The sequence below is a fragment of the Mus caroli genome, chromosome 11 (assembly GCF_900094665.2).
Source record: "Mus caroli chromosome 11, CAROLI_EIJ_v1.1, whole genome shotgun sequence".
NCBI classification, from domain to species: Eukaryota; Metazoa; Chordata; class Mammalia; order Rodentia; family Muridae; genus Mus; species Mus caroli.
In genome coordinates, this window is record NC_034580.1 from 24,544,040 (window position 1) to 24,559,405 (window position 15,366).

Consider the following 15,366-nt stretch of genomic DNA (forward strand, 5'->3'; position numbering starts at 1 on the left):
ATCAAAAGATGACCTAGTCGGCCATCACTGGAAAGAGAGGCCCATTGAACACACAAACTTTATATGCCCCAGTACAGGGGACCACCAGGGCCAAAAAAATGGGAATGGGTGGGTAGGGAAGTCGGGGGGGAGGGTATGGGGGACTTTTGGGATAGCATTGGAAATGTAATTGAGGAAAATACGTAATAAAAAAAAAATATATATATATAAAACATAATCGAAGTAAAGGCCTGATGTAATCTTAACCTATACCCTTACTGCTAGGACTGTTCCAGCTAAATTCAAGTATCTTCTAAATAAAATAGATTAGGAAGAGTGATCCCTTCCTCCAGGTGGGGTGGGGTCTTTTTTTGACTAATTAGATCATTTGAATGTCCTTGCTTTCCACACTTTGCAGACTTACTGTGAAAAATCACACTTTTGGTGGTGGTTGCTTAATTTTACATTTAGAGGACTGAGGGCCATAGCTAAAGTGAAATCTGTATAAAGGGTTCAATTAGTAAATAGACCTAATTGTCTATCAGAATAAGTTTTATGATTAGTATGTAACTTGGTAGAAATATCACAATATGAATAATCTTTTGCAACAGAAACTTCCCTAATGTTAAGACAGTGAGTACCTGGCAACTGAAGGCTTCACTCTAAAGAAAAACATGTTTAACATTTGGAGAAATCGAGTCACAGCTTTTAAGTAACTCAATAAAATAATAAAATAAAATTTGGGGCAGTGAGATTGTTCAGTGGATAAAGGTGCTTGCTGCTATGCCTGAAAACCTAAGTTCAATTCCAGGTCCCACATGGTAAAAGAGAAAACTGAGTCCCAAAGGTTGTCCTCTGACCTCCATACGTGAGCCATGGTATGTAGAAGCCCAGACACATAAAAAACTAATTAAATAATTCCCTAATCTAGAAAATCAATATGTAAGGAAGCAGGAGGCTAGGGAGTCATTAAGCATTTGCTATGCAAGTGTAACGACAACAGTTTGGATCCCCACATAAGTGTTGGGCATATATGGCAGTCTATCTGTAATTCTAACCTTGGAAAGGAAATGATCAGAGCAAGCAAGCTAGTGAGACTACACATATCAGAGAGTAATGGGTTTGACTGAGAGATTCTGCCTTAATAAATATGACAGAATCATTAGATGATCCCTGGCATCAACGTCAGGCCCACACATGCATGGATGCACACCCCTACATACACCTACACACGTGCAACCTAAGACACATACATCATACAACACATATGTGAAAATAGAATGAAAAATAGCTAATGCTCAAAGAAAATGTATTGCTGGAGAGAGAGAGAGAGAGAGAGAGAGAGAGAGAGAGAGAGAGAGAGAGAGAGAGAGAACTAAGTATTAATTTCATTTCCTTCTATGCTTGGAATTTTGGCCATAATTAAGTTTTTTTAATTAATTTATTTTTTACACTCCATATTTTATCTCCCTCATCCATCCTCCAACTGTTACACACCCCATACTTCCTCCCCACCCCCTGTCTCCATGTGGATGTCCCCACTCCCCACTCCACCTGACCTCTAAACTCCCAGGAGCCTCCAGTCTCTTGAGGGTTAGGTACATCATCTCTAAATGAACACAGACCCGGAAGTCCTCTACTGTATGTCTGTTGGGGGCCTCATATCAGACAGCTGGTATATGCTGTCTCTTTGGTGGTCCAGTGTTTGAGAGATCTCGGGAGTCCAGATTAATTGAGATTACTGGTCCTCCTACAAGATCATCCTTCTCCTCAGCTTCTTTCAGCCTTCCTTAATTCAACAACTAGGGTCAGCTGCTTCTATCCATTGGTTGGGTGGAGATAGTTACGTATGACTCTTTCAGCTGCTTGTTGGGCCTTTTGGAGGACAGTCATGATAGGCCCCTGTTTGTAAGCACATCATAGCATCAGTAATAGTGTCAGGTCTTGGGGATTCCCCCTGAGCTGGATCTCAATTTGGCTCTACCACTGGACCTCTCTTTCCTCAAGCTCTTCTCCATTTTTGTTCCTGCAGTTTTTGTTTGTTTGTTTGTTTGTTTGTTTGTTTGTTTGTCTGGTTTTTTTTTTTTAGAAAGAAACAATTCTGGGTAAGAGTTTTTGACTGTGGGGTGGCAACCCCATCCCTCACTTGATGCCCTGTATTCCTGCTAGAGGTAGGCTCTGTAAGTTCCCTCTCCCTACTGTTGGGCATTTCATCTAAGGTCCCTCCCCTTGAGTGCTGAGTGTCTCTCACCTCCCAGATCTCTGGTGCATTCTGGAGGGTCCCTTCAACTTCCTATTTGCCTGTTTCCATTCTTTCTGCTGAACTTCAGGATTTCAGTCCTTTTCCTTCACCCAATACCAGATCAGGTTTCCCCTCTTACCCTAGTCCCTGCTTTGTCCACTTTTCTTCCCATGTCCCTCCCCACTTGTGATTGTTGTCTTCTCTCTCACAAGTGGGACTAAGGTGTCCTCATTTGGGCACTTCAGCTTGTTGAGCTTTTAGAGTTCTGTGGACTGTATCTTAGGTATACTGTACTCTTTTTTAGCTAATATCCACTTATTAGTGAGGACATACCATGCATGTCCTTTTGGGTCTGAGTTACGTCACTCAGGATGATATTTTCTAGTTCCATCCACTTGCCTGCACAATTCAGGATGTCCTCATTCTTAATAACTGAGTATTATTCCATTATGTAAATGAACAACATTTTCTGTATCCATTCTTCTGTCATGGGACATCTGGGTTGTTTCCAGATTCTGGCTATCACAAACAAGGACACTATGAACACAGTGGAACACATGCCCCTGTGGCATGATGGTGCATCTTTTGAGAATAATCCCAAAAGTGGTATTGCTGGGTCTACAGGTAGATCTATTTCCAATTTTCTAAGGAACCTCCAGATTGATTTCCAGAGGGGTTGGACCAGTTTGCAATCCCACCATCAATGGAGGAGTGTCCCTCTTTCTCCACATCCTCACCAACATATGTTGTCACCTGAGGTTTTGGTCTTAGCCATTCTGAATGGTGTAAGGTGGAATCTCAGGGTCATTTTGATTTGCATTCCTCTGATCACTAAAAACTTTGAACATTTCTTTAGGTGCTTCCTTAGCCATTCGAGATTCCTCTGTTGTGAATTCTCTGTTTAGTTCTATTACCCATTTTTTGATTGGGTTGCTTGAATTTTTGGTGGTTAGCTACTTGAGCTCTTTATATATGTTAGATATTAGGCCTCTATCGGATGCGATGTTAGTGAAGATGTTTTCCCAATCTGTAGGTTGCCGATTTGTCTTATTGACTATGTCCTTTGCCTTACAGAAGCTTTCCAGTTTCATGAGGTCCCATTTATCAATTGTTGATCTTAGAGCATGAGACATAGGAGTTCTGTTTAGGAAAGTTCCCCCTGCGCCAATGAGTTCAAGGCTCTTTCCCACATTCTCTTCTATTAGATTCAGTGTATCTGGTTTTATGTTGAGGTCCTTGATCCACTTGGACTTGAGCTTTTTAACAAGGTGACAAATATGGATCTATTTCATTCTTCAACATACATACAGCCAGTTAGACCAGCACTATTTATTAAAGATGCTTTCTTTCTTCCATTGTATATTTTTGGCATCTTTGTCAAAGATCAAGTGACTGTAAGTGTGTGGTTTTATTTCTGGGTCTACAATTCTATTCCATTGATCAATGTGTTTGTCTCTGTACCAATACAATGCAGTTATTATCACTATTGCTCTGTAGTAAAGATTGAGGTCAGGGATGGTGATACCCCCAGCTGTTCTTTTATTGGTAAGAATTGTTTTCACTATTCTGGGTTTTTGCCTTTCCAGATGAATTTGAGAATTGTTCTTTCCATGTCTTTGAAGATTTTGGGATTTTGATAGTGATTGCATTGAATCTATATATTGCCTTTGGTAGGATGGCCATTTTTACTATGTTTATTCTGCCAATCCATGAGCATGGGAGATCTCTCCATTTTCTGAGATCTTCTTCAGTTTTTTTCTTTAGAGACTTGAAGTTACTGTCATACAGGTATTTCACTTGTTTGGTTATAGTTACCCCAAGATATTTTATATTATTTGTAGCTATTGTGAAGGAAATTGTTTCCCTAATTTCTTTCTCAGTCTCTTTATCCTTTACATAAAGGAAGGCTACTGGTTTATTTGAGTTAATTTTATATCTGGTCACTTTGCTGAAGTTTTTTTTATCAGCTGGAGAAGTTCAAAAAGTGGTAAACTTTTTGGGGTTGCTTATATATATACTATCATATCATCTGCAAATAGTGATACCTTTATTTCTTCCTTACCAATTTGTATCTCCTTGATCTCTTTTTGCTATTTTATTGTTCTAGCTAACACTTCAAGTACTATATTCAATAGATATGGGGAGAGTGGGCATCCTTGTCTTGTCCCCAATTTCAGTGGGATTGCTTAAAGTATGTCTCCATTTAATTAGATATCGGATGTTGGTTGGCAGTAAATTGCTTTTATTATGTTTAGGTATGGGCCTTGAATTCCTGATCTCACCAATACTTTTAAAATTAAGGGGTGTTATATTTTGTCAAATGCTTTTTCTGAATCTAAGAAGATGATCATGTGATTTTTTTCTCTGAGTTTGTTTATATAGTGGATTACGTTAATGGATTTTCATATATTAAACCAACCTTGCATCCCTGGAATGAAGCCTACTTGATCATGGTGAATGGTGGTTATGATGTGTTCTTGAATTCTGTTTGAAAGAATTTTATTGAGTATTTTTGCATCAATATTCATAAGGGAAATTGGTCTGAAGTACTCTATCTTTGTTGGATCTTTCTGTGGGTTAGGTATCAGAGTAATTGTGGTTTCATAGATCCAGTTAGGTAGTGTTGCTTCTCTTTCCATTTTATGGAATACTTTGAGGAAAATTGGTATCAGGTCTTTTTTGAAGGTCTGGTAGAATTCTGCATTAAATCCACCTGGCCTTGGGCTTTTTTGGGGGGGGTAGTTTTTTAATGACTTCTTCTATTTCCTTGTGCGATATGGGCCTGTTAAGATAGTTTACCTGCTCTTGATTTAACTTTGGCATGTGGCATCTGTCTAGAAAACCACCCATTTCATTTACATATTCCAGTTTTGTTGAGTATATGCTTTTATAGTAGGATCTAATGATTTTTTTTGAATGTCCTCCATTTCTGTTGTTATGTCTCCCTTTTCATTTCTGATTTTATTAATTTGAATACTGCCTCTGGACCAGTTAGTTTGGCTAGGGGTTTATCTATCTTGTTGATTCTCTTGAAGAACCAGCTTTTGGTTTTGCTGATTCTTTCTATTGTTTTCTTTGTTTCTATTTGGTTGATTTCAGCCCTGATTTTGACTATTTCCTGACTTTTTCTCCTCTTGGGTGAGATTGTTTCTTTTTGTTCTAGAGTTCTCAGGTGAGCTGTTAAGTTGTTAGTGTAAGATCTCTCCAGTTTCTTTACCAAGGCACTTAGTGCTATGAACTTTCCTCTTAGCACTACTTTTATTGTGTCCCATAAGTTTGGGTATGATGTGTCAACACTTTCATTAAATTCCAGGAAGTCTTTAATTTCTTTCTTTATTTCTTCCCTGACCAAGTTATCATTGAGTAAAGAGTTGTTCAGTTTCCATGTGCATGTGGGCTTTCTGTAGTTTTTGCTGTTATTGAAGTCTTAGGCCATGGTTATCTAATAGGATGCATGGTATTATTTCAATTTTCCTGTATCTGTTGAGGGTTGTTTTATGACCAATTATATAGTCAATTTTGGAGAAGGCACCATGAGGTGCAGAGAAGAAGGTGTATTTTTTGGCCTTAGGGTGAAATGTTCTGTAGATATCTGTTAATCCATTTGGTTCATAACCTCTCTTAGTTTCACTGTGTCTCTGTGTAGTTTCTGTTTCAATGGCCTGCCCATTGGTGAGAGTGGGGTGGTGAAATCTCCCACTATTATTGTGTGGGGTTCAATCTGTGTTTTGAGCTTTAGTAATGTTTCTTTTATGAATTTGGGTGTTCTTGCTTTTGGAACATAGATGTTCTGAATTGAGACTTTCTCTTGGTGGATTTTCCCCTTGATGAATTTGAAATGTCCTTCTTCATCATGTTTGATAACTTTTGGTTGAAAGTCTATTTTATTGGAAATTAGGATGGCAACTCCTGCTTATTTCCTGGGACCATTTGCTTGGAAGACCTTTTTCCATCCTGTTACTCTGAGATAGTGTCTGTCTGTTATTGAGGTGTGTTTCTTGTATGAAGCAAAATGCTGGATCTTGTTTACATATCCAGTCTATTAGCTTATGTCTTTTTATAGGTGAGTTGAGTCCATTAATATTGAAAGATATTAAGATAGATGACTGTTGATATATTTGTTTTGTAGGTGGCCTTATATGCTTGTGGCCCTCTGGTTTTTACTTTGTTGTGAGATGTTTAATATCTTGTCCTTTCTTTGGTGAAGGTATCTTCCTTTTCTTGGAGTTTGCCTTCCAGGATCCTCTATAGGGCTGGGTTGGTAGGTAAATACTGTTTGAATTTGTTTTTGTCCTGGGAATGTTTTGTTTTCTCCATCTATGTTGATTGAGAGTTTGGCTGGGTATAGTAGCCTGGGCTGATATTTGTGTTCTCTTAGGGTCTGCCTAACCTTTGACCAGGTTCTTCTGGCTTTCATAGTCTCTGTTGAGAAGTCTCGTGTAATTCTGATAGGTCTACCTTTGTATGTTACTTGGCCCTTTTCCCTTGCAACTTTTAATAGTCTTTCTTTCTTCTGTGCATTTAGTGTTTTAATAATTATGTGATGAGGAGATTTTCTTTTCTTGTCCCATTTATTTGGTGTTCTATAGGCTTCTTGTACCTTTAGGGCCATCTCTTTCTTTAGGTTGGGGGAGTTTTCTTCTATGGTTTTGTTGAAGACATTTTCAGGTACTTTGAGTTGGGAATATTTGTTCTCCTCTATTCTGATTATTCTTAGATTTGGTCTTTTCATTGTGCCCTGAATTTCCTGGATGTTTTGGGTTAGGAGTTTTTTGTTTTTTTGATTTTTTATGTTTTGAATTTTCTTTGACAGTTGTGTCAATCTCTTCTAGGTATATTTGTAATTCCTGACCTCTTTCCTAAGTTTTCCATTTCCAGGTTTGCCTCTATTTGTGTTTTCTTTATTGTTTCTACTTCCATTTTTAGGTTTTGGATCTCTTTATTCAATTACTTCACCCATTTACCTATGTTTTCATGTATTTCTTTCAGTAAGTTATTGATATCCTCCTTAAGGGACTCTATTATATTCATGAAATAGAATTTTAGGACATATTCCTCATTTTCAGGGGTGTTGGTGTATTCAGGGCTTGCTGTGGTGAAAGAACTGGGTTCTGATGATGCCCACTTATTTTGGCTTCTGTTGCTTATAATCTTGTACTTGCCTTTCACCATCTGGATATCCCTGGTGTTTGTTGGTCTGGATAACTATATGGAGTCTGCCTCTTTTGTCCCTGGGTTGCTTCAGGTTTCCTGGTAAGCCTGCGGCCCTTGCTATATCAGACCACCTGTGGGGCCTTCCGACTGGGGGCTCTTCACAGGGGCAGAGAAGCTGCTGATCTGTTGCTCTGGCTGCAGTAGAACTCCTGGGAGGTCTTCAGACAGTTGGGTCTTCAGTGGAGCAGTCAAGCTGTTGTCCAACTGCCCTGAATGTAGCAGGTCCTCTAGGATGGATCAGGAAATGGTGTCTTCATGGGAGCAGACCAACTAGAAGTCTGCCCCAATAGAAAGGACAGGGCAGAAAGGGTAGAAGGGACTGAAGGGGAATGGTATTCGAGAGGACATGGGTTTTGGTGGGTGATGGGTTGCGAGTCCACCAGGCTCCCAGCAGCAGCTCCAGGACTTGGGTTGGGGGATGGTTCTTACCAACTGTTCTGATTGCAGTGGGTACTCTAGAATGGATCGGGGTGTGGAGTCTTCAAGGGTCCAGACCATGTAGGAGTCTGCCCCAACAGAAACAACCTGGCAGAATGGGTGGAGAAGACAGAAGAGCCATAATTAAGCTTTAACTACATTATAAGCATCTTTTATAAATTTTCCATATAAAGTCTTTTTTGTCTAATGGCATTTCCCCATTTTTTTTAAACTTTCATTACCAACTACACATTTTATATACACAGCCTTTATATCTCTTTTTAAATCTAGCAGCTTTTTAGGTCTAATTTTTAATAAAATCTCAAAAGCAATTATCTCTTAAATGAAAACAAATTTGAAAAAGAAAACATGCATGTTGTAATCTGAATACCTAACTGTCATAAGTAGAGATAACATGGTGATCACTATAAGCACACGGTGAAGGAGAAATTACATTTATTATGTAACCAAGCACAGGCAGGGGTCATTCATAAATGCCCCTGTATGTCTTTGAGGAAAAAAACTTCCAATTCTTAAAATGTTTGTAAACATATATACACATAATCACTGGTGCACATGCACATACCTTAAAATCAAGTATGCAGCACTTAGTTACAACAACTATGGGTCCTATTTAATTTTTCCTTGGAATATAGAATATCAGAAAAAAATAATTTATATACATGTCACACTTATGAAGATAAGCAAAAACCATCTGTAGCATATAAATAAAATGCCAACACACTGAAGTTACATGGTTGCATTTAACCACAGAGAAGGGAAGAACATAGAGTGAAGTTCTGTGACTTAGCGGACTGCCTGTGGCTGTGACCTACAGGAGAACAAAGGGGTGTGGGCAGGATCCAGCCATGTGTCTAAGGTTTATAGTTCCTGGAGACTGGAAGGAAAAGAAAAGTGGTGAAGAGAATCTAGAGAGTACGGACAAAGTTTAGGAGCCTACTGATTGAACAGTGATTGTCAAGTTGCCAGAGAACCAGCAGCAGCTGGTTCTGCCCAATTTCAGAGCAACTCTAGAGGGAAATCCTACTGGTCTCCCCACATGGAGAGGAGAGGCCTTGAAGTGAGTGTTCATATGGGAAGCAGAGGCATGTAGGAAAAGATGTACTGAGCAGCTCTCAGAGTAGAGGACATGGCAGCAGAGACCTGCCTGGAGTATCAGAATGGAGGAGGGGACAAAGGAAGAGAATCTGGTGGCACCATTATAGGAAAGACAGGCACTGTTCTGACATGATCAGAGCAGGGAGTCTGGCTAGAGAGGAGGCATATCTGTTATCTCTCACAGAAAAAAGTTGCCATTCCCACACAGCCAGTAAAAGAGGTTTTTGAGAGTGGACTTTTAGCAGAATGATTTGGAAAGAAGTGTGGATTGTCAGAGAGAAAGGAAGTTCCTAACCTTTACACTGCTGTAAAATTTTGAAATAAATATTTCTCCATTAAGAGGTGTTCAGAAAATTTATCATGTTCAAGGGACACCAGCTTCCTAGTAACCCTTCAACTTCCTTCTGGAGGAACAATAGATGTCTTAAGGAGTAAAAGCAAAGCAGAAAATAAGTATCTATAAACTCAGATAGTTTAGGATCACAGAGTCTAATCTAAACTCAGGGAACATCTGACCCAGAACCAGAGTTTTAGAACAAAGTCAACAGACAGAACCCCTGGAGAACCCAAACCCCTCTCCAGTGGAGAATAGAGAGGGTTGGGATGGAGAAATTGTGGCAACCATAGAGAAATTCTCAAATGACAATCTGTTTCAGTGATACCCCCTTATGAGTCACAGCACTGCTATAAATGTTCTAATGTTTGGGGTTCAAAGAGAGATACTGAAATAATTAGTAGGAGAGACATTATCAGGCAGACATAGCATGGCCAAGGTTCTAAGATTTCAGGCCCCAGTGCATAGGCAGCATTTGGGGGCTCTCAGGAGAGTTCATAACCACATGGTAGAATGATGATGGTCCCTTTAGATATGTTTCAGATAAAGGATAAAGCTTCCAGTCCAAGAAGTTGATGAGTAGTGCACAGTATAGTAAAGGTGTCCCTGTGTCTCTCATTCCTATAAGGCAATGTGAGAGGAAGGAGCATTGCATTATGTTTTGGGGAAAAAAATGTGAGACCTAGAGGAAATGGTGAATATTTAATTTGTATCTATCATGTGGGTATATCCTAGTAACCCCTGACATGTTGGATTCCATTAGCCTGAGGATGCAGAGAGGAACAGCTACAATCAGGAATGACCTGAGTAAGCAGCAGTGCGCTGGGTCCCAATACTCTGATGTTCAGGAAGATTTGGAGCAATGTAAGAACTCAAGATGGGAGAAAATAGGGAACCCAGCTGTTCTTTTTTCAGTATTTGTTTTATGTAAAATTTATAATAGTAAATGGGGGAAATAAAAAAGATCAATCAGAAACAATGGGGAGAACAGTTTCTAAAAAGAACTCCAAAATGATGGTGATGGACACACCAAAGATTCAGAGCCGTGGAAAGAAGATAAGGGAGCCCTGAGCTTTTAAGACAAACTTGTCTCAAAGGGAGAGTGTGGAACTGACAACCCCTCTCATTTCCCTAGCAGCAACCAGCAGAATAAATCTCTTATGATAGATTAGCCTCTTAGGGAAGCTGCTCATTGTCTCCTGGTTCCATGTTTGATGTTTTCTTTTTAGCAATGCACCGATGGATATGAATGGGACCCCATAAGACAGCAGTGTAAAGGTAAGTTTACTACTAAGACTTCTTATCCAAGAGCAGCCCTCTGTGTCCATCTCACATGGTCCTCTTCCTATCCCATGTGTCCTATACCACACTTCACCCTCTGAGAAGACTACTGACTTATTTTATTACTGACCACAGATATTGATGAATGTGACATTGTCCCAGATGCTTGCAAAGGTGGAATGAAATGTGTCAACCACTATGGAGGATATCTCTGCCTTCCTAAAACAGCCCAAATTATTGTCAATAATGAGCATCCTCAGCAAGAAACACCAGCTGCAGAAGCTTCGTCAGGTGCCACCACTGGGACTGTAGCTGCTAGGAGCATGGCAACCAGTGGTGTGGTGCCTGGGGGTGGCTTCATAGCCAGTGCTACTGCAGTTGCTGGCCCTGAAGTTCAAACTGGCCGAAATAACTTTGTCATCCGAAGAAACCCAGCTGACCCTCAGCGCATCCCTTCCAACCCTTCTCACCGGATCCAGTGTGCAGCAGGCTATGAACAGAGTGAGCATAATGTGTGCCAAGGTGAGCATGGCTTGTATTGATCATCCTGGTGAGGGTGCAACAGTTAGCATTTATCAAGGGCTTCCCATACAAAGCATGATACTAAGTATTTTGTCTGTAGAAACATATTTCACCATTGCAATAATTCTAAAAAGTGCATACTTTGGATGTCATTATTATTTTACAAATGAGGAAGCTATGCATCAGACAATTCATCAGTGGTTCCCAACATTAGCTGCTCTATTCATAATCACTCAGGGGTTCAAAAGTTCTCAAGGTCCAAGCCACACCATAGCACAATTAAATAACACTCCTGTGGATGAATTCCAGACATCAATGTTTCTTAAAGCTCCCAGTGTGGTTCCAGTATCCAGCCAAGTTTGAAAACCAAAGAACATACAGGTGTTAAGGACAGAGCTGGCTTTTACACCGGAGCAGGGATTGCTAGAGGCATAGCTGTCAGTCGAGGGGTTGGGTGGTTTGTTTGGAACTTGAACTCATGCTTTTGGCCTACTCTATAAATGTCTCCTCTTGGTTTCTCAAACTTCTCTGTTGTTGGAGTTGCCACTAACTTAATCTCATTACTTCAGAATAAAGGAAAACAGGTCTGACTTCTCTTCACTTTGAAGAGCAGCTCTGTGTTCACATGGCTGTTTCTTTTAAACGTCTCATTTCAGCACATTTTAATTCTCTCACTTGCACCACGGATGATCTGCCTGCTCTTTTGTTTATTTTCACAGAGTACACATAACTGTGTATTCTAGAAACAGCTGCAGACTTATGTGAGCAGAGTGATAAGAATCTTGGCCTTTGAAGATGTGAGATATTAGTTAACTAGGCTGTGCTAAGAGATTGTTTGCTTTTTTTATTTTTATTTTTATTTTTTAATTTTTTTTCTTGACAAATCCTCTAAGAACTGCTGGTGTGGTGATTCTTTTGAGAAATGGTTTAGGAGATCCCATACGTTTTTCACATTGCTAGGAACCAAGTCAGTAGACCCCATAGAAAGGGAATCACCATACACACTGAGCAATGGGCAGGGCCTAGGAGCTCTGCTTTTCTGCCTGGTCATGAATGAGGTTCAAGGGTTAGTGCCACCAAGCATTAGTTGGGCATTGCTCTGTTCTCCAGTACTTTTATCTATCATCAGTATAGAGATGGGAGCTTTTAAATGGCGTCTAAGTGGAGTGAGAAAACCAGCCATGCTCTGTTTTTTATTTAATATTCTGTGGGCAAATTTTAAGTCACCCCACATAAAGAGATAACACATGCTGTGATGGTATCACCTTTCAGGGGATCATCGGAGCAGCATCTGTTTTGCGTTACTGTCATGAGTCAGGATTCCAGTATTGATGATGAATGCACTATCATCTGCTTGATATTCTTTTCCTTTGACAAGGAAATAAACTGATGAGGTTATATGAGAATTATATGTATTTGGATGAATACTGGTGAAAAATACCTTCAGTTTATTTCACATAATTTAGTGAGATTATTTACCATCATTTAGTTGAGCTATTTAAATAGTTTGCTTAAGGTTTGATTGTCTTTTTTTCTGAAATAAATATATTTTATGAAGTTATTTAGATTTTTACATTTTCAATTATTATTGAATACTTTAATAATACCTGAAGAAAAAGAAACAGATAAAGAATGGATTACTTACTTAGTTCATGACCCCTCATTGGCATCTCTGGCTGAATTCAGGAACAGTGCCTAAAACTGAATGAAGAAGTTCTGGAATAAAATATATTTAAGACACATATTGGGTGTATTAGAAATATACTGTGAATACTGACAATGAAATCCTATTAAATTTTCCTTTAAAAGACTCATTGCCTGTAGTTCCGTGTCTAGGGATGGGGCCCCATGAAACCCCCATCCTTCAATATTAACATGCCCACTGATATTACCATGTTCCAGACTTGTTTATGTGGCCATTTATTTTTTTGAGAGACTGTGTCACAACAGATATCCTGGTGTTCTGGTCTTAACAATCTTTTTACTATATGTACTGCAGAAACTGTAGGAGATGATTAGATAGATGTGTCCACCAGGGATGGTCTCACCACAATCTGTTGATCTCTGCAGTGTGTCCAGTTGTGGTTTTCTGTGATGGTCTCTATTTGCTATAAAGAAAGAGTTCTTTGGTGGGGGGAGATAGCTACACTTACCTGTGGATGTAAGGGTTATTTTGAATGTAGGAAGGAATTGTGCTGGTCTAACAAAGTAGTGGTACTTAATTCTTTTCTAATACCCATGATATTATACCACTAGCCCTGGAAAGCTGGCTAGGTTTATAGTTTTGACACGATTTTCCTCCTGTTGAGTGGGCCTTAAGTCCAATTAAACAGGTTACTACCAACATTCAAGTGCCACATATTGTGCCTTATAGCTTATAGCCTTTCTCGGCTGATCATTGTCATGGCTCATAGGTGGTACATCTGGATAGGACTGTTGAGTTTCTTTTCTTCAAAACTTGCACAGTATTTTCTGGTACTATGGAAGCTAGACCACAGGAAAGAGACTTTCAAGTCAGCTCAAGGTCCAATTATATGGGTTGTGTTTTCTAATTAATTGTGTGGTGTCTTCAACAATAGGGACCACGCTCAACCTCTGAAAGGCAACCCATGACTACATTAGTAATCTATATGTTTTGGGAGTCACTTGGATTACATTAAAAAGGAGGATTTTCATGTCCTGTACTGAAATTTTTGTTAGCTTGTGATTCTTATCAGTAGCACTACAGCCTGAGTGCTTTATCTTCCTTTAAGACACACGCTCACACACACACACACAGAGAGAGAGAGAGAGAGAGAGAGAGAGAGAGAGAGAGAGGAAGAGGGGGGGGAAGAGAGAGAGAAAGAGAGAGAGGGAGAGAGTACACACATACAACACAAACACATACACACAGAGAGATAAGCACATATATGTATTCCATATCATTTTATGTAAACATAAAATAATAAGCTTCCTTGTTGCTTTTTCAAACAACCTTGGTATTATTTGTCCTTTGTCCCTTCTTCTTCTACTCTGATGTCCATCCTCTCCAGGTGGAGTTCCACCTACATCTTTCCATTTTCCATTTCATATCACCTGTATCCTACTATCCCCTATCAAGTCCCAGCACCCACCCCACACCAGACCACACACCCCACACTCCCATCACCTATGGTCTCTGTGGCTACTCCAGGTTCTGTATTGACATCTGAGAATTTGGAGCTTGGAATCACAAAGGGGTAAGGACATGCTACAGTATCTTTATGGGAATAGGTTACCTTATTCAATATAAGTAAGTAATGTGAGAAATACTAAGATAATTTTTTCTAGTCCACCTACTTAACCTGAAAATTTTGTGATTTCATTTTTCTTTTTTTTTTATTTTCCTTTTTTTTTTAATTAGGTATTTTCTTCATTTACATTTCCAATACTATCCCAAAAGTCCCCCATGTCCTCCACCCCACTCTCCTCCCGCCTCCAATCCCACATCTTAGCCCTGGCGTTCCCCTGTACTTAGGCTTATAAAATTTGCAAGACCAATGGACCTCTCTTTCCACTGATGGCTGCCTAGGAGATGAAAGGCGTTTGGAGGCTGATTATGGGATGGATCCCCTGGTATGGCAGTCTTCTGATACATATGCAGCTAGAGACACGAGCTCCAGAGGGTACTGGTTAGTTCATATTGTTGTTCCACATATAGGGTTGCAGATACCTTTAGCTCCTTGGTACTTTCTCTACCTCCTCCGTTGGGGGCCCTGGGTTCCATCCAATAGCTGACTGTGGGCATCCACTTATGTGTTTGCTAGGCCCAAGAATAGCCTCACAAGAGACAGGTATAACACGATCCTTTCAGAAAAATCTTGCTAGTGTATGCAATGGTGTCAGCGTTTGGAGGCTGATTATGGGATGGATGCCCTGGTATGGCAGTCTCTAGATGGTCCATCCTTTCATCTCCACTCCAAACTTTGTCTCTGTAACTACTTCCATGGGTGTTTTGTTCCCAATTCTAAGAAGGGGCAAAATGTCCACAATTTGGTCTTCCTTCTTCTTGAGTTTCATGTGTTTTACAAATTGTATCTTATATCTTGGGTATCCTAAGTTTCTGGGCTAATATCCACTTATCAGTGAGTACATATTGTGTGAGTACATATTGAGTGATTGGGTTACCACACTCAGGATGATGCTCCCCAGGTCCATCCATTTACCTAGGAATTTCATAAATTCATTCTTTTTAATAGCTGAGTAGTACTCCATTGTGTAAATGTACCACATTTTCTGT

General features: G+C 39.7%; 1 protein-coding gene across 1 annotated transcript in view; it reads left to right on the plus strand.

Moving 5' to 3' along the window:
* The window catches only part of Efemp1 (EGF containing fibulin extracellular matrix protein 1), a 75,090-nt gene that overhangs the window by 6,332 nt on the left and 53,392 nt on the right, over window positions 1–15,366 (plus strand). Inside the window, exons 3-4 of the mRNA XM_021176472.1 lie at window positions 10,535–10,583; window positions 10,722–11,108. Coding sequence (XP_021032131.1) covers window positions 10,535–10,583; window positions 10,722–11,108 — 436 coding nt within the window. The remainder of the gene's footprint in view (window positions 1–10,534; window positions 10,584–10,721; window positions 11,109–15,366) is intronic.